This window comes from Hesperophylax consimilis, chromosome 20 (genome assembly GCF_061612785.1).
Source record: "Hesperophylax consimilis isolate HC1 chromosome 20, BYU_Hcon_1.0, whole genome shotgun sequence".
Taxonomy (NCBI): domain Eukaryota; kingdom Metazoa; phylum Arthropoda; class Insecta; order Trichoptera; family Limnephilidae; genus Hesperophylax; species Hesperophylax consimilis.
Window position 1 is genome coordinate 17,017,668 of NC_142855.1, and position 25,604 is coordinate 17,043,271.

The window sequence follows — 25,604 nt, forward strand, 5'->3', positions numbered from 1 at the left end:
CATTATGAATACCAAAAAATTTGCTTTAGATAAATTGAAGATTTTCCTATCGTTTCGTTTGAGTAGAATAGAAATAAAAAAATAAATTACTCAATAAAAAATATAAATGCAAACTACTAAAAAAATATTTTTTCAATAGAAATGTATGAACGCGTAAAGGAAACAACTTAAAAAAATACAGTTTTATAGCCAAGATTATCTGTGACAGTTTCACTTGATTAACTTTTGTACTTTCTTATAAAATTATTTACAAAATAAATTTAATAAAAAACAGTTTTTTGCTTTAAATCGAACGTTTCTAGACTCCTTTTGTCAAGCGATTTTAATGCATATTACCTACAATATAAGGTATACCAAGAATATACACATTTTTGGCTAGCAGCTTCCTTTTAACTACTAAACGTCTTTTGAATGTTTCCATTCGACAGGGCCGCCAAGTGTAGAGCCAAGTGTCGAGTAAATTTATCGGTGACAAGCAAAATAAGGATATTATTTTTTCAATGGGACTAATTATATTTTCAAGACCAACGAGCCAAACTTCCAACGTTATTACAGGATTGTGGGGCGCGTGGCGCGATGTGCGGGTCCTAGGAGACATATTATAGCAATGATCCGGGAATCACACGGTAAGGGGATTCCTTGATACGATTATGATATATATTTTGTTTGTCTTTGGTAATTAGTGTCGTTTCAATATCTTGAACGTTTGGTTTCATTGTACTTACGAAGTGAAATTAGCATTTAATTCAATGACCAGATAAATTTATAAGGTTTTATTTATTTAAGTATAGTAACATAATACCTACAAAAATATATTCAGACCTAATAAACTTATATCTAAACGTGTGTTACTGACAATAATGTGAAGATATCAATAAAGTGCATTCAAATATTTTTAAGTTTTAGCGAAGATTGATAGCGAACTTATCTTTCTTTATTCGTCAAATAGTTAACTGATTCAGAAGTCCCCGACTGTTTCTACCATGCACTAAGGATGGGTTGTTTCATAGGATGGCAAGAATTTATCGAATTTCAACATTCATCTTCGGGTTCTGTGAAAGTCCTATTCTAGGTCTGTTATTTTATCATAATAGGCTAATTACTCGACAGAACTGAAATAATAAAAAAAAACCTGAAAATAACTTTAAAATTAACTATAACATTTGAAGAATTGTTAAAATTCTCTGAAACAACCCGTCCTTAGTGTAGTATCATGAAATCCACATTGTTGCTGTTCAAAACTACATCATATCGTTTTAATTCCACAATGTTATTGTTCAAAACTACATCATATCGTTTTAATTCCACATTGTTACTGTTCAAAACTACATAATATCGGTTTAATTCCACATTGTTACGGTTCAAAACTACATAATATCGGTTTAATTCCACATTGTTACTGTTCAAAACTACATAATATCGGTTTAATTCCACATTGTTACGGTTCAAAACTACATAATATCGGTTGAATTCCACATTGTTACTGTTCAAAACTACATAATATCGGTTTAATTCCACATTGTTACTGTTCAAAACTACATCATATTGGTTTAATTCCACATTGTTACTGTTCAAAACTACATCATATTGGTTTAATTCCACATTGTTACTGTTCAAAACTACATCATATTGGTTTAATTCCACATTGTTACTGTTCAAAACTACATCATATTGGTTTAATTCCACATTGTTACTGTTCAAAACTACATAATATCGGTTTAATTCCACATGGTTCACAACTACATATAATATCGGTTTAATTCCACATTGTTACTGTTCAAAACTACATAATATCGGTTTAATTCCACATGGTTCACAACTACATATAATATCGGTTTAATTCCACATTGTTACTGTTCAAAACTACATAATATCGGTTTAATTCCACATTGTTACTGTTCAAAACTACATCATATCGGTTTAATTCCACATTGTTACTGTTCAAAACTACATCACATCGTTTTAATTCCGAATTGTTACTGTTCAAAACTACATAATATCGATTTAATTCGACGGCGTATCTCATTCCAAGGCGGAGAAAATATCTGAAGTCTTCCTCCTACTTCACTACTGTATATGTATCCCATAATATGACAGTTAAAAACTACATTATATCGTTTTTAATTTGGCCACTATACATAAGGATTTATGTTTTCCTTCGGCGTCCCCGACTTCTTGTTCAATTCAAATCACTCTCTAAACGCCCCATAGCACTAATAAGAATAATCTTTAAAATTTTCAGTGAAATCGTCCTAACAGTTTTCGTGTATATACGGCACAAACACAGAAACATATAATTATATATATCGATAAGGAATTATACGATTGGTCCAAAGAAACGTCACTATCACAATGAAAAATCTATTTTAGAACTTTCTTCAGATGTGTATCTACAATATTGAAAAAATACGAATAAAAAAGTTTAAAAAATACGACTATTTCGCATTTGAAAAAATAATCTTTAATGGACCATGATAAATTTATAGACAGACAAAATGCAAAACGGTCGAGTTAGAACAAAACAAAAAGATTGAAATAATAATTTTTCTCTGAAATCCCCATTTTATTTAGTGCCTTAAGCCTTAAAATATTTATTTATTTATTTATTCATTTTCGGGAAATCGATAGTTTACATTTAATCAGTTTGTACATAAGTACTATATAGTAAAATAAAACAAATTATGGATTTCCTCCCCGTGACTTTAACTGAGACAGCATAATATGGAATAAGTTATTTAAATAAATTATACAAAACAAAGATTATATAAAACGAAAAATTTACAAAACAAAACATTTATAGACATGGAGAGAGGTTGTAGGTATAAATCAAATCATAATAGAGATATAAACAATACAGACATAAACATTGTTCACAAACCATCAAAGAAATATTATTTTATGGACCTCTTGTATTTGGTATGTTCGGAACTGAAAATATCAAACTTGCATAATACGCTATTGTAATTATTGCATAGTCTGTTCAGGCAAGAATTCTGATTCGAGATCGTTTTGCTTTGATCAACCCTGAACAGGACACAAGAGCGTGTTGAACGCGCAGATACATTGAATGGAATCTTGTTTAGCAACTCTGGGCATTGAATATTATTGTTAACTACATTATACAGGAATAGTGCATCCTTATGATGCCTCCGTACACTCAGTGAATCAATTTTAAAGTATGAAGCTGCCTCTGCATAATTATTAAATCTTACAGATGACTTGTAAAAAAGATACTTTAGGATTTTTTTTTGAATTGCTTCGATTTTGTTTATGTAGATTTTATAAAATGGAGACCAAACAACTGATGCAAACTCCAAATGACTTCGTACATAGGCAAAGTAGAGTTGCTTGATATCGATGCTTTTAAAAAGTTTTGTGTTTCTTATGATGAAGCCTAACATTTTACCAGCTTTATTTGTGATTTGATGTATATGAAGGTTATATTGTAGTTTACTGTCAAAGGATCACGAATATCTGAGACTGTTGCAATGTTGTTGTTGTTTAGAGAATAATTAAATAATATTTTTTTTTATTCTTTGCTAATTGGGATGCCGTCATTGATCTATCTATACTAGTCAATGGATTCCATAGTCCTCTTCAGTGGCGCTATATCCTTGAGAGCAGTTGGGACCCTTGTGTATTATCCACATAAAGATCAACCTGAATAATTGTTTTGATGTTGTGTTTCGTTGCAGGCGAAGGTTGCATCTTCAGGGATACGAAAGAGTTCGGAGTGTGTGCCGCATACAGCGACTGTGAGTACGCACGTGAACAAAGCTGTCTTGGACATCTGCGTCAGGTACAGAGTTCTTAATTTTATCCCTGATTTGTTCAGTTATTACCCGTAGAGTCAATTTTTCAACTCATAGAATTCTCCTGTACTGTCATAGTGAGAAATATGAACTAAACGGTGTTAGAAAAAGAACACAACACGCTTTATATTTAAATCCTGAAGTGATATTTTCGAATTCCCAACAAAACGTTCAGATGGAATAAATCAGTTTTGCAAAAATACTCCTTGATAATTGTGCTCGCTTGTATTGCAGCCCTCCCTTTTGCTCCCTCATCCCCCCAGAATTATGCCTAGTTTACACGAGGACAGGACAATATTGTATTGTTCCAGCTCCGGGCCCATTCTCCTTGTATAAACAGAAGTTTGGAGGATAGGACAAAGAGTCAAAACATTGTCCTAGAGATAGACGGGCGGAAAATCTCTGCAGGAAAATGTCTCACCACCTCCACTCCACCCAGCCGCAGTTTCCACGTGTAAACACGCTTGTCAAGATAGCAGGATAATAGAAAATTGCTCTATGCGTGTTTATCTCAGCTCTCGACGCTCGGATCTCATATTTTGGCTTAAAATGTCGCATAAATTGAACAATATAAAACATCTTAGCATAAAAGACCGAACCATTTTCCATCGTTCATCGTTTGAACTACGGTCGAATTGTTTGTATTGCGCCACTATTCTGTCTTGCGCACTAGAGGCTATTCAGTAGGGAAATGACAATATTTCAAAAGACCTTGGTGTTTCTCTTGATAGCAAGCATTCTTTTCGGGATCACATAACTGCAATCGTTAATAAATCCCTCAAACTACTTGGTTTCATCACTAGAATCACTTCGGACTACCCTTAGAACTCTTTACTGCTCCTTGGTTCGCCCCCATCTTGAATATGCTTGTGTTATTTGGTCTCCTTTTTATGCTGTCCACATTCGACGCATTTAATCTGTTCAACATCGGTTCTTAAGAAGAATTGCTAGGAGGCTAGGTTTAGAAAAAGGCTAATACTCATATGATGAAATTGAACTAACTCTAAACCTCTCTCCTTTGGAAGTCCGTCGGGAAAGAAATGACCTCATTTGCTTCTTCAAAATTATAAATGGTATTATTGATTTACCTACTCTACTGCAACTCATTCCCTTCAATATCCCCTCGCAAAGACTCAGAAATAATGAACTGCTCTTCCTCAATCATCATTCGACAAATTATGGATATTATTCACCATTGTCCAGAATGTGTAGACTGGTCAACTCAAGTCAAAACCTTAACTTTTTTGGGATAAGTCTAAATGATTTTTGCCAGTCGCTAAACAAGTGACGGAATATTATAAGTGTCCTGTGGTCCTGACCCACGGCTTATTCTTGACTTGATTCGACTTGTCACTTTATTTTCTTATATTATATCTACCATATGTCTTTGCTTTCATGTACCTTTGTCTACTTATATATTTTTCATTTTACTTTATTCGTGTTATTATTTTGTAATTTGGACGATGTCCGTTAATAAATAAATAAATTGTACAGTCTTCTTTATTGTACTCGGCATTAGGGTAATAATATATGTGTTGTATCTCCAGCCGTGTCCCAGCTACGCTGAAGACAGTTCGGTGTGCTGCAGGAGCGAGGAGTGCCCTCCGCTGCCAGCCTCTTTGGCCAGCGTGCCCCTGACGGGCTACAAGGCTTGGGACTACTGCGTGAGCCTCTCGGAGCTGGCCCACCCGTGCAAGAGTCTGGGAGATCATTGGACGCGCGATGAATACTGCGGACAGCCTATTGACATAGACGTGACGCAGGCGCCAGTGCAGACAGGGGAATATCCACATCTGGTGAGTTATAACAGAACACAAGAACAAGAAGATATAGAAATTTCATTTATGTTTTCTTAGAGTTATAGTTAATTTTTAAACAATGGATAATGGGCGCCATCCTATCTTGAAGAAAAAGAAACCAATAAATTCTTCCAGTCTAATCCTAAAATTCCCAAGTTGTACGGGTTTTTAAAAATACATAAAATCAATGAACCTATTCGTCCTGTCGTGTCATGCTGTGCTTCCCCGAATTTCATAATAGCTTCTCATATCACTAATGTCTTCAACAATTTTAATGTGTTTTCACCCAAATATACCATTAAAAACTCATTTGATTTAATAAATTCAGTTAAGGACTTGTTCATTCCCAATAATGCTAAGCTAATTTCGTTTGATGTAATTAACTTATTTCCAAATGTTCCAACTACTGATTGCAAACAAATAATTGTAGATATGTTAAAATCCTCTAATTTAGATAAAGATATGATTGATGACCTGTCTCGTTTATTCAATATGTGCCTTAATCAAAATTATTTCCAGTATAACAACTGCGTCTTCCAACAGAGCCAAGGGCTACCTATGGGAGCTCCTACTAGCCCACTTTTGGCAGATATTTTTATGAATAACTTAGAAAATAAGATTTTTAATTGTAAGTCATCACTCTTAAATAATGTTCTCACTTGGAAACGATATGTAGACGATATTTTTTGTATCTGGACGGGAACAGAGCGGCAACTAACTAAATTCCTTCTTCTTATAAATTCATTTCATAAAAAAATTCAATTCACTGTAGAGGTAGGCAGTAATGCATCGATTAATTTTCTAGATTTAACACTAACTTCAATAAATAATACAATTGAATTTAACATCTATCGTAAACCGACATTCACGGATATAACTATACATAACACGTCAAACCACCCGATATCACACAAACATTCTGCCTATCATTCAATGGTACACCGCTTAGTAAAAATCCCACTATCAGCTGTTAATTTTGAAATTGAACTGTCAAAAATAAAACAAATTGCTCTAAATAATGGTTACTCGACACACTTAATTGATAAAATCCTGAATAAGAAACTTAAACTCATTTCGACGAATACATTTTTATTTGGTACACCTGAAACTAATAATAAAATCATAAATCCCTTTCAATGGCGTAAAATCTTATACATATCCAATTTTTCTTCACTTAGTTCAAAAAATTTGCCTACCCACATTAAACCCGCGTTCTATACTGATAACAACTTGGGAAAATTACTTAAAAATACTAAAGATAAAGATCACAAATTTAGCCACTCAGGCATTTACCAACTATGTTGCAATGATTGTCAATCGTTCTACATAGGTAAGACAACTAGAAATATAAATATTAGAATCACCGAACATTTAAGATGTTTAAATAACAATAATTTTTCGGAGTTTGCCAATCATCTCATTTCCACCGATCATACTTTTAGTAAAGATACAGGCGTTAAAATTCTTCACCGTAGTAAGAAAGGCAAAAAATTAGATAATTTAGAAGCACTTGAAATCAGAAAAGCCATCAATAATAACTCCAGTATAATAAATAACCAAATTAATCTGTCTTATAGTCCTATTCTTGACATATTTCCAGTTAACCGCTCTGTTCTTCCTGGAATTCCCGTAATTACCCCTTCCACTTTGTCGACATCTCTCTCAAACACTTAACGTTTTTGTATTTATGTGTCAATATTTTGTGTAGTAGATTAGTTTTAAATATTCTCCTGACGAAGGAAGGGATCTTCCGAAACCGGTAGAGTGAAAATAAAACTATCGTGGTCAAAAACAAATTTATGTGTTTTTATTATAAATTATGATGAGCCACAAAGTGAATGCTTTTTACAATTACGAAACCAATTAAGCTTTGAGCAATCTTACCTCAGGTCGTATACCTATGAGTAGGTAACTTGTGATAATCGTACTGCAACTTAGAATTCATATTAAGGCGATGCACTACGTCGTCTAATATTTTGAATCGAGCCGCTATCAATAACACACCTTACGTAGATAGCGATAAGGCTTAAATTCCCGCTTCACACCATCAACCTGTTTTGATTTATGCAAGAAAAAAGCATGGCCAAAAAGTGCCTTTTATTTTATTTTGTGGATGCACAAATATTTTTCAATCATTTTATAAATAACTTAATTTGCCACATCATACAATAAAACCACTACCGAAAATGGGAATGGAATGAAAATTCGTAAGTAGGAGATTTTGAACTTTAAAGCAGCTTTCATAGGCCAAAACATTATTTTTTCTGGGCTTATAAAAAGACTTATCTAAAAAATACTCGATTATTTCAAAGGCCAAGATGTATTCTACTCGTAGTATTTAATTAAAGCATCTGAAACATTTCTAGGCGACAAAATTTTCAAACCAAAAACACCTGATTTTAAGTTACTACGTAGTGCATCGCCTTAAGCTCAGAATTCCAATTGATTACATTAATTACCATGTCAGTTTGATGAATCAATTGCATATAATAACACTGTCTGACAGGAGAATAAAAAAATTAAAAGGCAAATTTGTAATCGGCAAACAAATGGGTATATTGCGAAAAAATCATCGAAACATGTCAAAACACAACCTACAACCTTTCCCGAAAAAGGTTCTACCGGGGCTTAATTTACGAATACAACGCAGCAAACGAGAGTAAATACTTTGTGTTCCTTATCGAATGTTACATGTGGTGATGCGTCAGTTATTATTCCAGGCCTTGACAAATGATCTTGGTAATAATCGATCCATGGATCATGGATTCGTCAGCAATACACGAGGTGCTCTAGAACTCCTCTATCGTCTTGTGTTATGTTAAACAATACTCTTTCAATAAACAAACCACTCACTAGATCGATATTTTCGGGATTTTTTGATGAAACAAATTGGACCTAAAAAACCATAGATATGCCAATATATAGACTGTAAAATTCTCATTCGGAGCCTACTTTTTACCTATACACCAGAGTTTCCCAAACTTTTTTGCCCCGTAGACCACTTGCCAAATATTTTTTTCCTGCCTGCCAAATATTGAATTTTCCTAAAACTATTGACGTCCCATGTGATAATCATTTATTTATTTAGTAAAAATATTTCCTTCCCTTGTCTGCCCTACAACCGGGTGGCGATATAGTTCCTCTGTCTTTAAATTATGCAGACAGGGGCGCCCTTGTGAAGTATTACACCAAATAAAAATGAAGCAGGATAAGCAACGAGAATTTCTTTCTGTAGCTAGCCCTACAGAACTGCCCCTTGAGTTCTTTGTCAGTGCTTATTCCGGTCAGTTCTTCTTGTCACATGATATACGATTCTTCAACGTTGCATTTCCATAGTCAAAATGTCCTCAAACTTAGTTTTAAAGTTTGTGTGAAGTGCATTTAAATGTTGAACGTCATTATTACCCTGGACGTTTTTTAAAAACAAGTTGGGGAACTAGAAAAATTCGCGGCTTCCAATGTGCAATGTTTTGCTATAATATATTAATTCTGACGAGAAAAGGAACGTAGACTCTATTTATATACCTCAATTAACAACTTTACGAAATATAAAAATACAAATATGAAATAAGTAATTTCTAAGTATTTTATATTTGTGTTAGGTCTATTGTGTCATTTACGAAACTCCTAAATGTTGACTTGAGGTAAATGGGGGTCTGCTCGTATGTACCCCCATTTGAATCTCGTGGACCCTGAAATTTTTTTCTCGCTGACATAGACCCCCAGCAAGCCGATATCGACCCCTGGGGGTCCATATAGACCACTTTGGGAACCTCTGCTATACACAAATGAAAAACTCGATAATATAGACTTTAAAGGTTTTCATTGGTGGATATAGTTAGGCAATTGTATGACGTCACAATATTTCAGTTCCAATTTTCGATCGGAGTTATATCCGCTGACTCTTTCCTTGTGTCACAAACATAGACAAACATCGGGATACCAGTGTATAAATGCATCAATATTCAATGGGAATGTAGGTACCTTTCATACTTACATATTTTATATATAAAAGTGTGAATACACCATTTTCCACGCTCATGTCACGAAACTTGATGTCGGAGCGAGTCAACGCTACAGAAATCAGAAAACACTCTCGTCCAGGCCGTCGCCCAGTGTCAGGGCGCGCGCCTACGCCATTCTTAGAGAATAGTGGCTATTACACGTCCACTTCGGAGCAGCAGAAAAGTAAACTCCAAAAGTAATGTAAATATTTACAGCGCATTTCATTGTGAGACTACAGTGAGAACCATAGTCCTAAATATATAACTATTTAGTTTTGTTTATCCTGTATTCAATATTGTATTATGTTTTTTCCTAATTATTGTACCACTCTATAAGAGATATTATATATAGCTCTCTTATGCTTTTCGAAATCTAAGAAATCCTTACCACCTCAATTCTTAAAACTGTATACTACGCTCTCTGCCAATACCTACTAGCTTACGGCATTATAATCTGGGGTGGTTGTGCACAATCTACCATCGAACCTCTACTAAAAGCCCAAAAAATGGTAATATGTGTCATTAACAAGCTACCGACAAGATACCCCTCCACTCGACTCCTCATAGAGTATAAGGTCTTAAACATACGAAAACTCCACTTAAAATTGTTCAAATATAAAAACAAAACTCTTTTACAACACAACTACACCACCAGAACAATAACCAACGGTCACTACAAAGTACCTTCACTACATACCACGTCAGCTCAAAGACAATTTTTCTTCCTAGTTCCTAAAATCTGTAACCTTATCCCTGAAAACCTAAAAACCGTTAGTCAACCCCATTTCTTTAAAAAACAAAGTGCGAAATGGATCATTACACACAGAATACATTACAACTACAATACCCATTCATTCTACACTCTATAAATTTAATCACCTTTCAGACAAAACACAATAAATCCTTATTCCCAAACTTAGCGGTATATTATGTACATAATTAATTAGTGTGATCTATTTACTAATAATTTATGAAAATTTTCATCTTCATATAATTCTCTAACTTCTCCATTCTCTTCTTGCAACCCAAACTAGCCAAACATCATTTTTCTTATTTTTCTTTTTCATATTACAGTAATGAATAGATTCTATGTCCGCAAACTGTAAAATTCACCCGCCATAACACAGGGTCATCCCTAGCATGGAGGGTGAAATATCACAAAAACCACATGTACTCTAAATCATGTATTTTTTTTTTTATTTTTTATATTAACTCCACACAGGAGGCCCTGCAAAAAAAATTCCCTCAGGGCCTATGTCATCTTTGGGAATGCTGTGTGGAGGGTCTTTTTGTGGAGAGGAAGGAGTGAACATGGGTCTTGAAGAGTCTCATGTTGTAGAAGGGAGGAAACACAGAGGCCGGCAGTTCGTTCCACAGCCGAGCTGTTGAACTTAAGAACGAATCGTAGAAGCGACCCGTTCTCATGTGACAAATGTCAACCGTGTACAAATGTTGGGCGCGCGTTTGGCGTGTATCCCGACTACGCACCGGTGCCGAAGGGATCAATGACGCTAGTTCCTCAGAGCATCTTCCATTGTAATACCGATAGAACAAGGACAGCATACCTACCAAACGCCTGTGCTCTAAAGATTGCAGTCCGTTTGTTAAGATTGGGGAATCTATCAAACGGACCGCCAGTTTCTGCACAGAGTCAAGGGTTTTTTTCAGGTATTTAGGGGCTCCGGACCAGAGATGGCTGCCAAATTCGACAGTAGGCCGCACTTGCGATTTGTACAGGGTCAGCAGTTGTGTACTATTAAAGTATCTGCGGGCCCTGTACAGTACGCCCAGCTTCTGAGATGCCAGCTTTACTCTGGCTTCGATGGAGCCCCCATACCTGAGCTGGTCACTTATAGTTACACCAAGCATATCAATGGAAGGCCTGTTCGGAAGATTGCTTCCGTTGAAGGAGACTAGATTATCATTTAGATCCCTTTTAGACGTAATCAGACAGGATTGGGTCTTTGAAACATTAAATTCGACGAGATTATTTTTACCCCAGGAGGAAATACTCTCGAGATAACCGTCTGTTCTCTGCTTCAAAGCCCTCCGAGCCGTTGGAGTTTGTTTAATTTAAAATAATTAAATAAATATTATTCCTCGAGCGTCCCCAACTTCTTCTACAATTGAAATAACTCTAAACACTCTTGGCACTAATAACAACAAACTTTGAAATTTTCAGCGATATCGACTACTTTTCGAGTTTTGAGAGCACAAACATACGCATGCTGAATTTTTTATATACTCGTACAAAGATGTTTTACTTCTCACAGAACATAAAGCACAACTTTTCACAAGATAATCAACCTCACTTGGTCGAATAGCCTGTATCGTTCGTTTTTTGTTTTTTTCCAGGTTCTAATGACTAGAATAGCAGATGAGGCTGCTATAAATTGGAATGCTTCGTCCATCACGGCCGGAACCCTCATTACTGACAAATGGGTGTTAAGCAGTGCTATTGGTGTGCTGTAAGTTATAAAATGTATAAACCATAAGATTTTTGTTGAAGCATCTATAAAAAAAATGCATCTACTAATCTAAATTCTCTTCTCTAAATGTCAGTCTCACTATATACCCCGATTGAAGATACCATAGTCTAACTGGCTCCAGACGTTTGGGAACAGTTCGGACTCTTGTACTGTTTCACTTTTTTTAAAAAATTGGAGTCCCACAAGGTTCACACCTTGATCCAAACTTATTTATGCTGTTTATAAATGATATTAGAAAAAAATATTTCTTACGTTTTGCTGATGACCTCAACTTTTTCAGTGTTATTCAAAATATTTGCCATTGTAACCATCTTCAAGATAACATCAACAAATTGTTCATTTTGTAAATGGACATTACTTAAATATCTCTAAATATCGATTAGTTAGATTTTTTGGATTAAAAAATAAAGTAATCTTTAATTACAAAATTGATAACAATACACTCGAGACATTAACATAAATTTAAGACGTAGGCATCACTTTTCAATCAAATCTTTCTTTTGTTAACCACATAACGGAAATCAGATGTTGGGATTTATAACTTGGTCAATTAAAAGTTTCAATAAGTGCATTATCGGTCGCAAAGAAACGTAGAGTTTACAGCTAATTTTTCTCTCGGCGTGATCGAAGCTTTCATAGCTGTATTTTTTTTTTCACAATATATTTAGTAACTATATCTAGCAATTTGTTGAAATTCTTACTGGCCACCTTAAAATAATTTCTACAGTCTTGTGGATCAGTCACCAAAAATTATCACCATTAAAAGATTCTTGTGCGGAATTATAACATTACGGAAAATACTGACGTCAGTATACTGATATCGTGTAATAGCAGACAAATACTGACGTCAGTATACTGATATCGTGTAATAGCAGACAAATACTGACGTCAGTATACTGATATCGTGTAATAGCAGACAAATACTGACGTCAGTATACTGATATCGTGTAATAGCAGACAAATACTGACGTCAGTATAATGATATCGTGTAATGGAATATAAATACTGACGTCAGTATAGTGATATCGTGTAATAGCAGACAAATACTGACGTCAGTATACTGATATCATGTAATGGCATATAAATACTGACGTCAATATACTGATATCGTGTAATGGAATATAAATACTGACGTTAGTATACTGATATCGTATAATGGCATACAAATACTGACGTCAGTACACTGATATTGTGTAATGAGATACAAATACTGAAGTCAGTGTACTGATATGGTGTAACGACAGACAAAAAATACTGACGGCTACTATCATAATCGGAAAATACTGATGCAAGGATAAATAATAGTGAGAGAAACGATGTACTGTGTCGATGTTTCCCCAATAGGAAAAATGCAATTATTATTATACATCTCCCTCACTCATATCAAATATATAAAACACAGATGCGAAGGAATTGGCTCTGGGTTTGTCACATACGGCCGAGCCGCATCTTTGGGTCGCATCTAAGTTTGGTTCGGCACGATGCCATTTGGCTCGATGGCTCTGTCGTGTGTGTCCAGTTTTATACACGTACGTTCTCTCTATTTCTAGTCGACGGACATTCGCCAAGATCGGCGGATTCACCGACGGAGGTGACATTTATAAAGTCAAATCAATTGAAACTCATCCAGGTTACACGGTGGGTTCGCCAATCGTCTACGATAATATTGGTCTCGTAGAACTAGAAACCAGGTAAGCAAAGTGTTATTTAGATAAATCTTCATATTTTTATGTATTCTCTTTTTTTTCTTTCCGTGTATTATTCATAAATTTTAAAATAATATATGGCCTATTTCAGCCCTATCACCTAATAATATATGGCCTATTTTAGCCCTATGGCCTAATAAGTCTGTGCTGAAGTAGACATTTTCGAAGTTTCAAAAAAAAAAAAAAATTACTAAAAAAGAATACATACTTTTTTTAGCAAAACAGTACATATTCCTGCCCTTCAGGCCTCTGGCATACTGACCATTATATTTCTTAAAGACGTTGTCAGAAAGTCAGAGCATTTATGGGTATTTCCGCTTCTCAATAAAATCCAAATAAATGGAAAAATCCAAAACTAATAACCGTTTTAAAAAGGTGATTTGAAATACACTTTGTTAATATTAATAATTTGGAATTATTACAAAAAATGTTTTTAAAATCGCTCACCTTACGTTTCTCGCCTAAACTAAAATCACTTATTACTGAACTAAAATAATGCATATTTTTTTAGTATTATAAATATTACTGTCACTTTTGTCATCGCTAAATAGTATAAAATAAAGCAGATATCCAAGTCCGTCTGTTTGTGCGCTTAGTTCTTCTGAACTACGCAATAAATTTTTATAGGGTTTTCACTAAAATTTAGATTTTTTTTTCAGGAACGTTTATATATAATAATTGTATATTATATTTATAAACAGTAGAGAAAATTCGATGTTTTGTAATCAAGTCATAAAAATTCTCAAAATTTCATAAATTGTTCTCAAATTGTGGTCGGAACCTTTGGGTTCATAGAGGTGTACATTTGAATTATAATGTGGTAAGCTTCTAGATTTAAATATAATAAAAGCTTTGTGTTTTTTCTTTTTAACACCGTTTAGTACATATTTCTAACTATTAAGGTAAGGAAGAAAACGATTACTATGAGACCATTTGATTTGTTCCGAAAAGCGAACAAATAAGCCTGAGGAGTTAACCCTTCGGGTTTATTAATATGTAGAAGTTAACCACACAAGAATTAAATAAAATGTAAACATCTTTGAAACTAAAGGTTCGGACCGAAATGTGAGAGCAAAATTATGAAAATTTTCGTAAAAAAAGATTAAAAAAGTGATGTAACAATAAAGTTTATAATTTATTTGTCTAATAAAATGAGTTTGTTTATTTATATTTATTTTTTTTTGAATAACTTTATTGAGTAAAACCTCAAATTGTAATATTTAAATATTGAAGACAATATTAGCGATTTTTAAACGGAAATGTGAAACAGAAAAATCAGAAAAGGATACGGTTACATCTAGGACTCGAACCCAGGATCCTTGACCTGCAGGGGCACCGCTCTACCACTGAGCTAATGGGACCCTATCCCCTTCGGTCACTTTTAACTGTATCATACTTCGAATAAGAACTACCAACATTATCTTCATTTTCTCACTGCACATTTTTATTGGCTGCTATCTGCTATGTATGTATGATCGCAAGATTCAACCCGAACTAAATGCAATCTAGACATAAAGATAGTTACCTACCAATAAAAAAATGTGCGGTGAAAAGAAGACAATATTGGTAGTTCTTATTAGAAGTATGATACAGTTAAAAGTGACCGAAGGGGATAGGGTCCCATTAGCTCAGTGGTAGAGCGGTGCCCCGGCAAGGCAAGGGTCCTTGGTTCGAATCCGAGACGTGTCCGTATCCTTTTCTGATTTTTCTGTTTCAGATTTTCGTTTAGAAATCGCTAATATTGTCTTCAATAATTAAAATGAGTAGGATTTGTAGGGTAAATTATATGGAGTTTACATCTCCCGAAAATAATGACAACATTACTTTTACCCACATTCATGTGAGGCTGGTATCACTGTAATCCTGCGCGCGATACCTCACCCGGCAAACAATTCATTCTCTCTCCAGTGGTCTAGCCGCCGGTTTAGCCCTAAATCTCCTCTAACGTACGCGATCTGTTTTATTCATAAAATTATTGTAACGTGAGTTTTGTTAAAATAAAAACTAAATTGAAAATATCCGAATTCTCATTATTTCACGCCGAGAGCCACAGAATCATTCAGCCAACAACCCATTTAAATTGGCGATAATCAAATTGATTATAATAGTTTAATCATCATTAATTTTAGTTCAGTATTTAGACGAAAAATGTTAGACGAGCAATTTTTTTTTTCATTCTTTCATCTTTTGCTTTTAAAATTTAAATATTTCAAAAATTATATGTTTAATTCTAATAATATATTTTGAAAGCGTATTTCAACATCTTTCAAAAACAGTTTTTGGTTTTTGGATACGTTGAGAAATATTCTGATTGTTATCACTTGCGTCTCTCTTCGTGTCTCTTGTGCTCCTTGACTCGACAGTTGATTTTCCGGACAGTTGATCCCCTAAGGCTGATTTTAGTGTCACGCCGACCGCACGCGCACCGTCGCACAGTGGCTTAAATTTGAGCGCTGGCACGACATTGACCCCAGATCGGCATGTTCCCGAAATGATTTTTTTTTTACCAATGTGTTGTCAGTTAATCGCTGACATTAAAAAAACCATTGAAAATAACATCCGAAGCTTACTTACTCGGTAATTACGCACAGAACTGAGATGTTCGGGCGCGCAACTATGCTGCTGTATCTAGGCGAGTTTGAAGGCGTGCGGAATCAGGTTGTTTGTGTACTTGTTTCACAAAAAAAGTATTTTTAAAAATTACTTGACATATTCTTTAAGATAGGTGCTTTATTTAAATAACTGAAAAAATTTTTTTTTTTCATAAATTATAACTGTTGCCTTGGTTCAAAGTTTACCTTTTTTTCCAATTTTTTTTACCAAAGTTTTGCCTTTAATGGAGTAGGAATAAAAATCTTCACAAGTCTTCACGCTAATTTTAATAGGATATTATTGCTGTGTCTTTTTTGTACATGGACAAAAAAAAATCACCACCAATTTTAGCCAACCACTCCAGTAATTGCATTTTTAAGAAATGATTGTACTTAATTTTCGTCAATTTTTTTCAGAATCCTATATTTGACTCCGATATGTCAAAGAAAGATCAACTGTCTGTAATATTTAGTTCTTCGTACCGTTAGAATAAAATTAAAGTTATTCCCAATTATTCACTGTCAATTTAAATTAACATTTGAAACTCAATTATTATGTAATTAGTCGCAGAACAGGGATACACTGATATTCGGGCGCGCAACTATGCTGCTGTATCTAGGCGAGTTAGAAGGCGTGCGAAATCAGGTTGTTTGTGTACTTGTTTTACAAAAAAGTATTAAAAAAAATTCTTGAGATATTCTTAAAGATACGTGCTTTGTTTAAATAACTGAAATTTTTTTTTTTATAAATTATAACTGTTGCCTTGGTTCAAAGTTTACCTTTTTTCCAATTTTTTTTACCAAAGTTTTGCTTTTAATGGAGTAGGAATAAAAATCTTTACGAGTCTTCACGCTAATTTTAATAAGATATTATTGCTGTGCCTTTTTTGTTCACGGAAAAAAAATCACCACCAACTTAAGCCAGCCACTCCAGTAATTGCATTTTTAAGAAATTATTGTACTTAATTTTTTATAAAATACAAACTTAGCGCCCAAGTTACACGCTACTTTTTTAAAAGCATTAAAATTATTATCAACATTTCAACTAATAAGAATTAACAAAAAATAAGTGGTATTTCTTATTAATACTTAAAAAAACATCAATGGTGCCAAATAATCGAACGCCGAGAGCGATGTCGCGCCAAATCATGAAAATTGGCCACTGTGCGTCGGCGCTTATGGTCGAGATATATGAACTTCTAGGAAGCGTTTTTGAATGACTAGTAGCTATCAGCGCGCAAGGTGGTCAGCGCTGATGGCTACGCGGCCGTACGCGTCGCGCGTCGGCGCCGCGTAGCTGTCGGCGCTGACGATCGCACGAGCGCCTCTGCTTTCAGCGAGCGTTCTAGTGTCGAGCGGAGCAGACGTCATCGCGTGTACAGTCATGGCGAATCTCGAAGTGGATACAGGTCGAGTTATCGATGAGGTTCGCCATATAACAAGACAAAGTCTCCAGCAACGGCTCTCTGCTCAATCAATGGATGAACACGGAGTCTTCGTCGTCGCCGGTTTTTATTTTTTTGGGATATTGAAGTTACCCACCGCTTTCCCACCCCGGTATAGGTGACTTATGGTCACCCCTTCGGAGTTCTCGCAAGAATCTAATTTTTTTGAATAAACGGCTCTACAATTTAAAGTGAAGTTAGACCTTCAATGTCCCCGCATACGGTGTTAGGAAGCGGTATGCAAGCGCTTACAGATGAGTGACTACAATGGGTGTTATGATCAATGAATACTTCTCAAAAATTTAAAACAAGAACAAATAAACATAGAAAATCAGGACAAAGTTAGAAAGCGTAGAATTCACAGTCTATTTACGAGAACGAAAAAGGGAGAAAAAAGAAAGAGGAACATATTGTACCAAAGTATCAGCAACCTAAAGTAGAGAAAAGAGATGAGAAGTACATGGTAAATAAGAAAAAAAAAATAAAAAAATACATGATCAGTAACCATCGCGAATATCGTGTGGTCACCGAATTCAGGTGAGCTGTAAGCAAGAGAAAAAGAAAACACAAAAGAAAAGTGGTTCAATGCCTCGCAGCTGGCAGTCCCGAGGATGGATTGGTGGTGGTTGGGAAGACAAATGCAGGTCCAAGTGCCGCGCCCCTAAGCCGACCTCGTGGTGGTGCCCAGAAGAAAGTATATGGGATGATAGGGATTTTTTTGGGATAGGTAGTACAAAGCAGCAATAACTAATACACTCCGCATTTTGGTCTTCGACTGTACAGTAAGGCGGTCAGTACGATACTGAAACGAGCCACGCTGAGCCTCAGCGCTGACGAACTACGCGCTGATCTATGAGCGCTGACGGTGAGCGTGACACTAAAATCAGCCTAAGAGATTAGTAAGTATGCAAAGTGGATATACGATCGTACAATAAAAGTCGATATGCCTTTATCTGTCAACGTCTTGAATGGAAATCCGTATTCCAAATATTTTTGAAAACAATAATATTTCCCTAAACAAACTGCATGTATAAGTATTCCGTTTTTGTTATTCTTCACCGCCCACTTACTTTACCATTGAGAACATGCAGAAGAAATGATCTTTTAGGGGGTCGAATTTCCGAGGGATCAACTGGCAGAGAATTGTAATTTCTTTTTGATAATATGTACATCCTGACTTTGACTGAGTATAATATAAACATATTTTTATAATTTTTTTAACTCTGTTCATGTCTTTGGATTGTTTTCGATCTCAATGACGTTTAGACAATCTGTTCAAACGTCGTTTGTTTAAATAAATCTATATCGCCAATTTCAGTGTGATTTTCTACAACAACGTACTGCCTGCTTGCATCCACACGGGCAGCGTGCTACCCGAAGAGAAATTAAAGGAAATTACCTTCAGGTCAAGCATCTTCTACAGCGTAAGACATCTTTTAAAAAACATTATTTAGTCATAACAACTATAGAAAGGTAACTTTTATTTGTTAATTTATTTATTTACGGTAAATGCTAGGTGGCTTGTAATTGAAATTACAAGCAGTGCATTTCATGTTTAAAATGTACATATTATCTAATATAAATGCACCTAGTACCTATGCATCTTCATGGCCAGTAAAAACGAAAATAACATGGCTAATTATTTGTTTATTTTGAATTAACATCACAAGTAGCATTTACAAACAGGTTTGTTATTGACAATGATAGTACAAACAATATAAAATATATAAAGAAAGAAAATATATTAGATTGATCATGTACGGAATCAAAAACAAATAATCAAATATTTATACATTAGTACGTACAAACTAAACAAAATCAACAAAGACGAAAAGCAAACACCTGTTATGTAAAGATCTCGTTAAATATGCATTACTAAAGTGTTTAATAAGTACAGCTTTATATTTCAATTAAGGTATATTAAAAACGTCAGCTACATTAGCAAAAGAGTTACCAACGATGTGTAATTTAACGTAATGTAATTGTCACAATAATAAATACCTTGATCCAATGACAGGAACATGAAAGTGAATCAACATTAATATATCACAAATTATGTTGACACAATCACGCTGTGCCATCGTTGTTTTGTTTTCCTATTTGCAGGTGTCCCCCAAGGCTTTGATTTGGGTCCATTGCTATCTTGTATATTGTATAGGATATTGTCCATAATTGTTATAATTTCTGTAAACTGTGATTGAAATTTTTATTTATATGTGTTGTATCACCAAACTGAATCAATTAATGTTTTCAGATTGAATATTAGATGCGTCAGATTTAAGATCATATAGTTTTTAGATGAACCATAAACTCTATAGCCAAGTTGATGAAACCGGTATCTGATGCCGGCGTGGTTCGTTCGCCAAGAAGTTCAATTCACCCCTGGGATATTGCCAGGATGATAATGAAGTTTGCTAGACTTAGTAAAGACATTGTTGTGTTCTCTTGCAGTGGGATGTCGCCATTATTTCACACAAAGATTGTTTTGATGAATTCAGCTTGTACCCATCAATTCTTCCAGACGGGGTGGACGAACCCACACAGTTTTGCGCTAGACGGGCAAACAACAACGTATCTGCGGTACGTATTTTTAATGATGATTTTTCACACAAACTTTCCACGATTTGTTTTATTTTTAATGTGTTGACTCCATTTTTAATAGTTATTACAGGCGATCTTAATCAACCAGTCGAGCACTGGCTACAATCAGTATATATAAATGTATAAGTGTATGATAAATATATAAATGTATTTATTCAAACGAACTCAGGACATAAAGCTCTGGAAAAACCGTTCTAAAGTGCAGAATGCTCTAATTTTTATCTGTTACTAGCAGGGCTGGACCTATGCAGGCGCAATTGGATCATTCCGCTCCGGGCGCCGAATTTCTAAGGCAATGATAATACCTTACACCTAAAACATCGCACATGTCCTTTTTTGCTCTTCATCAATTGGCGCTGCACAAACGTACAAATCATCTAAATGTAATTGATTATAGTAATCTTAAAAACTTATTTTATTACTACGTTTATGCGACGCCTAACAGAAACCACTAAATCAAAAATACGACTTCCACATTCGCTTGCCACTTTTTAGATCTGTATAGTTTTTGATATCACTGGTCGCCGTATGAAAATTAATTTTCTGTCCATGATAATGAATTTGCATGTTTTCTCGAAATTTAATCATTATTCAAGTGGTTCAAAAAAGTATTTCTGTTAACAGATCTTGGACGGCGCATCACTACAAACGTATAACGGGGCTTCAGTGTCATGCACACAAACAATTTTAGGAGTGTTCTCTAACCTCCAAAAAATACCCCTGTTCACTCGAGTGGCCGCCTACATCCCCTGGATCGAGAGTGTTGTATGGCCGTTAGACACCACGCAATCATCCAGTCAATAATCAATGATATAAAACTTATAATGCTTATAAAACTTGTAATCTTAGAAAGTGGCTGTTAGATCCAAATGAATTATAATATTGGTTCTCTGCTGATACTGTGTTTCTTATTGGCTGCGTCCTGATAGAGCCGTTCCCAACTTGCAAATGACAATATCCTTATCCTTTTCACACCCCCATTATTGTTTCCACATATCGCTACCTGAAAGCAACAGTGGGATATCTCAAAAAATACTTTTCTTAGATACTATTTGATCAAGAGCAGAATCTCCGTGTTGCTCTGAGTAACCAGAAACTTCAACACTGAGATTTCAATTGTAATACAGGCATAATTTTTTTAAATTAATAATACTGTGATGCACCATGTAGAAAATCATGATTTTACATGGAACAAAGCATACTCAAAAGCAATATTTTTCACAGATATCTCACTGTTTCTCTGAGGTAGCGATATATAAAATATGTAATGCTTGATAACACATCAGAAAATAATTTGAAAATTTTTGGTACATAATTTTTTTTTTTTTAGAAATTATTCTACGTTAATTTGGCGTAAGGCGAAGCTAAATGCTAAATCACTATTTTGATTAATCTTTATAACGAATTGGTGAACATTATAAATAACAAAAAAATATGCTTTAGATAAATTTAAGGTTTTCCTATCACATCGCTTGAGTAGAATACACATAAAAAATAAATTACTAAATAAAAAATATAAATGTAAATTACTAAATAAAATATTTTTTCAATAGAAATGTATGAAGGCATAAAAGAAAAAACTTTTTAAAAATACAGTATTATAGCTAAAATTATCTGTGACAGTTTCACTTGATTAACTGTTTTACTTTCTTATAAAATTATTTACAAAGTTAATAAAAAACAGTTTTTTGCTTGAAATCGAACGTTTCTAGACTCCATTTGTCAAGCGATTTTAATGCCTATTACCTACAATATAAGGTATACCAAGAATATACACATTTTTGGCTTGTAGCTTCCTCTTAACATTGGACGGGATATTATATATACCTATAGGATATTTTTTAAATAGTAAGGTAAAATAAACATAACACAAAAGTTATACAAATTACCGTTTCATTTCAAAATCACATCGCTTGAGTAGAATACAAATAAAAAATAAATTACTAAATAAAAAAAAATAAATGTAAATTACTTGAAAAAACATTTTTTCAATAGAAATGTATGAAGGCATAAAAGAAAAAAACTTTTTAAAAATACAGTATTATAGCTAAGATTATCTGTGACAGTTTCACTTGATTAACTTTTTTGATTTCTTACAAAATATTATCATGATGATTATTTACAAAATAAATTAAAACCGGTTTTGTGCTTGAAATTGAACTTTTCTAGACTCCGTTTGTCAAGCGATTTTAATGCCTATTACCTACAATATAAGGTATACCAAGAATATACACATTTTTGGCTTGTAGCTTCCTCTTAACATTGGACGGGATATTATATATACCTATAGGATATTTTTTAAATAGTAAGGTAAAATAAACATAAAACAAAAGTTATACAAATTACCGTTTCATTTCAAAATCACATCGCTTGAGTAGAATACAAATAAAAAATAAATTACTAAATAAAAAATATAAATGTAAATTACTTAAAAAAACATTTTTCAATAGAAATGTATGAAGGCATAAAAGAAAAAAACTTTTTAAAAATACAGTATTATAGCTAAGATTATCTGTGACAGTTTCACTTGATTAACTTTTTTGATTTCTTACAAAATATTATCATGATGATTATTTACAAAATAAATTAAAACCGGTTTTGTGCTTGAAATTGAACTTTTCTAGACTCCGTTTGTCAAGCGATTTTAATGCCTATTACCTACAATATAAGGTATACCAAGAATATACACATTTTTGGCTTGTAGCTTCCTCTTAACATTGGACGGGATATTATATATATATAGGATATTTTTTAAATAGTAAGGTAAAATAAACATAACACAAAAGTAATACAAATTACCGTTTCATTTCAAAAATGCACATTTACAATATAGTGATAATATCTGAGGTTTGAAACAAATGACATTTGAATTAAAATTCATTCAGAAATAATCTAGGATAATAATCTTTAAAAATTCGCCATACTAGTCTAAAATATGTCCGTCACTACCAGTATTAATTTGAATGAACAGTGAAATTCATTTATGATATTCTGGTAAATTAAGTGAATTGAACTGATGTTATTATTAGAGAACACATCTTAATGCGTTAAAATATTTGTAATTCGAGTAGAAAATATTGATATCTCACCAATGAAGTAATCAATGACGGCAGAAATTCGTAGAAACTCACAATCAGCAGATGTCAAAATATTTATCGTTTTTGTGGCGGGAATAAGGATTTAAACCGAGCGGAAAAAATAGGCGCCACAGAAAAGATTACAAGCTATAAGAAAATAAAAACATGGCTTTTCTAAATCGCTACCGTTACGGTAAAAAAATCACAAAGTTCATGTTAATTTGAATTAACACTGGGGCTGAAAGGGTTGAATCACTATTCTCAAAGATTATTCTGAAATTCCCTGTAGGAACTAGCAATGACGAAATCTCTAACAAACTTAACATCATGTCACTAGATCTCACGGTCAAAAATATATCCAAAAAGCAACTACAACATACAACATTTGGGCAAAAAAGCTTAAAATCTACAGCAAAATCTCACTCTCATTCAAAACTAACAACCATATTATAGCATTTAAATCTCAAATAAAAAGCTGGATACAAAACATATGGGAATTAGAATTAGACATTATACTGGCACCAAATACAGACAGAAACTGAAAACACTCAATTGAAATAATAATAAAAAAACACTGTGGATATATGTATAAATTTTTCCGACGTTATGTCCAGGTTAAATCTTCCCCATAGGAAAAACTAAACCCTTCCACACACTTTTCCACAAATGATCATCTAGTCAATCCACATTATGCAAGTGCATTATATAAGCATGATAAATACAAAAAACACGTCAAATCACCAGAGATCAAATAGGAAAAAATTCACTGACTCCAGATATTTTCATATCAGAGGGTTCGGCTCGGTAGAACTCCTAACAGGGCCTATAAATCCTACTGATCCCTCTGTATAAATATTTAAAAAGATCTTTCGTAACCCTACATGTATTTAAAATGACTGATTTTTGTATTTTTAAATATAAATTCTTTGATAGATCTAATACGCCTACATTTTGAATGAGAGACCTAGGTATAATGCCAGTAGCAAAAATAACAAATGGTAATATTTGTATAGTCTAAGAATGCCAAATTCTTTTAATTTCATTTCCTCAATTATATTGTGAATATATAATTATATTCATAATTATTTCAGAAAAAAACACTATGAAATGTATTTATAAATTATTTTATATTATCCATACTACTAAATTTTAATAATATGTCAATGAAATCCCCTGCACGGGAGATCTCAGTGAAGATATCATTATTTGTTACAATAAAAGGAAGGCAATAAAAGACTTATTATAAAGTAAGTCATCGATAATTTTTTTATGAATTTAAATTCCTAAATGTCAGACGGCTACGTAAAAGTTTTTAAAAAATACATATAAATTTACTGTGACCGATTGAAATAATAACTTTAACCCCTCCAGCGTTTGAGGGTCATATATGACCGGGCGTCAATATTTTGTAAAAGTTTTTTATCTTGTTTTCTATTTTGCGGAAAAACTTAATTTTTTGAAGAAAGAAGAAAGAAAGAGAATATACCTTTTCAGTTTGCCTCAAATATTTATACTGGAATCTGTTAATAAAAACTTAAAAATAACCAAGTTTAATAATTCGTTTAATAATCGGTTAAACTAATTTGTCATTGTTTATTATGAACGAGTTACAAGTAAAAGTACAGTTTTCTTACAAATTCCCCAAACAAAATGAATGTGTTTTTTTGAGTTTTATTTTCGAATGTACATTTGTTATTTTTTTGTTTACTTTGCTTAACATCACAAATTATTCGATTGTTAATTTTCCCTTTTATCTTATATCTTTGTTTGGTTTAGATAAGTTGATGATATTATTTTTTATTTGGACAGCTAGCAACAGAAAATTAGATAAATTTCTTACTTTTATTGATAACCTTCACCAAAACATAAAATGGAGTATAATGACAACAACAATTTAAACTTTTTAGACTTAATTTATTTATAGGAAACCTACACACACTGACTGTATTATATCATCCAATTCACTTCACACATTGTCCCATGAACTCGCATCTTTTAATTTAATGATACATCGGACTATTAAGAGGAAGCTAAAAGCCAAAAATGTGTATATTCTCGGTATACCTTATATTGTAGGTAA

At 33.6% G+C, this 25,604-nt stretch overlaps 1 protein-coding gene across 1 annotated transcript; it reads left to right on the forward strand.

Annotated features, from left to right (window-relative positions):
* Positions 1-607: 607 nt before the first annotated feature.
* LOC149414215 (uncharacterized) lies at positions 608-13,799 on the forward strand. The gene is made up of 5 exons (XM_089644118.1): positions 608-626; positions 3,696-3,799; positions 5,360-5,608; positions 11,971-12,083; positions 13,655-13,799. The coding sequence occupies exons 1-5, from the start codon at positions 608-610 to the stop codon at positions 13,797-13,799; spliced, it is 630 nt and encodes a 209-aa protein (XP_089500244.1).
* Positions 13,800-25,604: the final 11,805 nt, after the last annotated feature.

Bases quoted from the DNA above. Each gene is read 5' to 3' on its own strand.
- LOC149414215 (XM_089644118.1), top strand. The intron at 5,609-11,970 runs GTGAGTTATAAC...GTTTTTTTCCAG, and splicing joins CAGGGGAATATCCACATCTG to GTTCTAATGACTAGAATAGC. The intron at 12,084-13,654 runs GTAAGTTATAAA...CTCTATTTCTAG, and splicing joins AGCAGTGCTATTGGTGTGCT to TCGACGGACATTCGCCAAGA.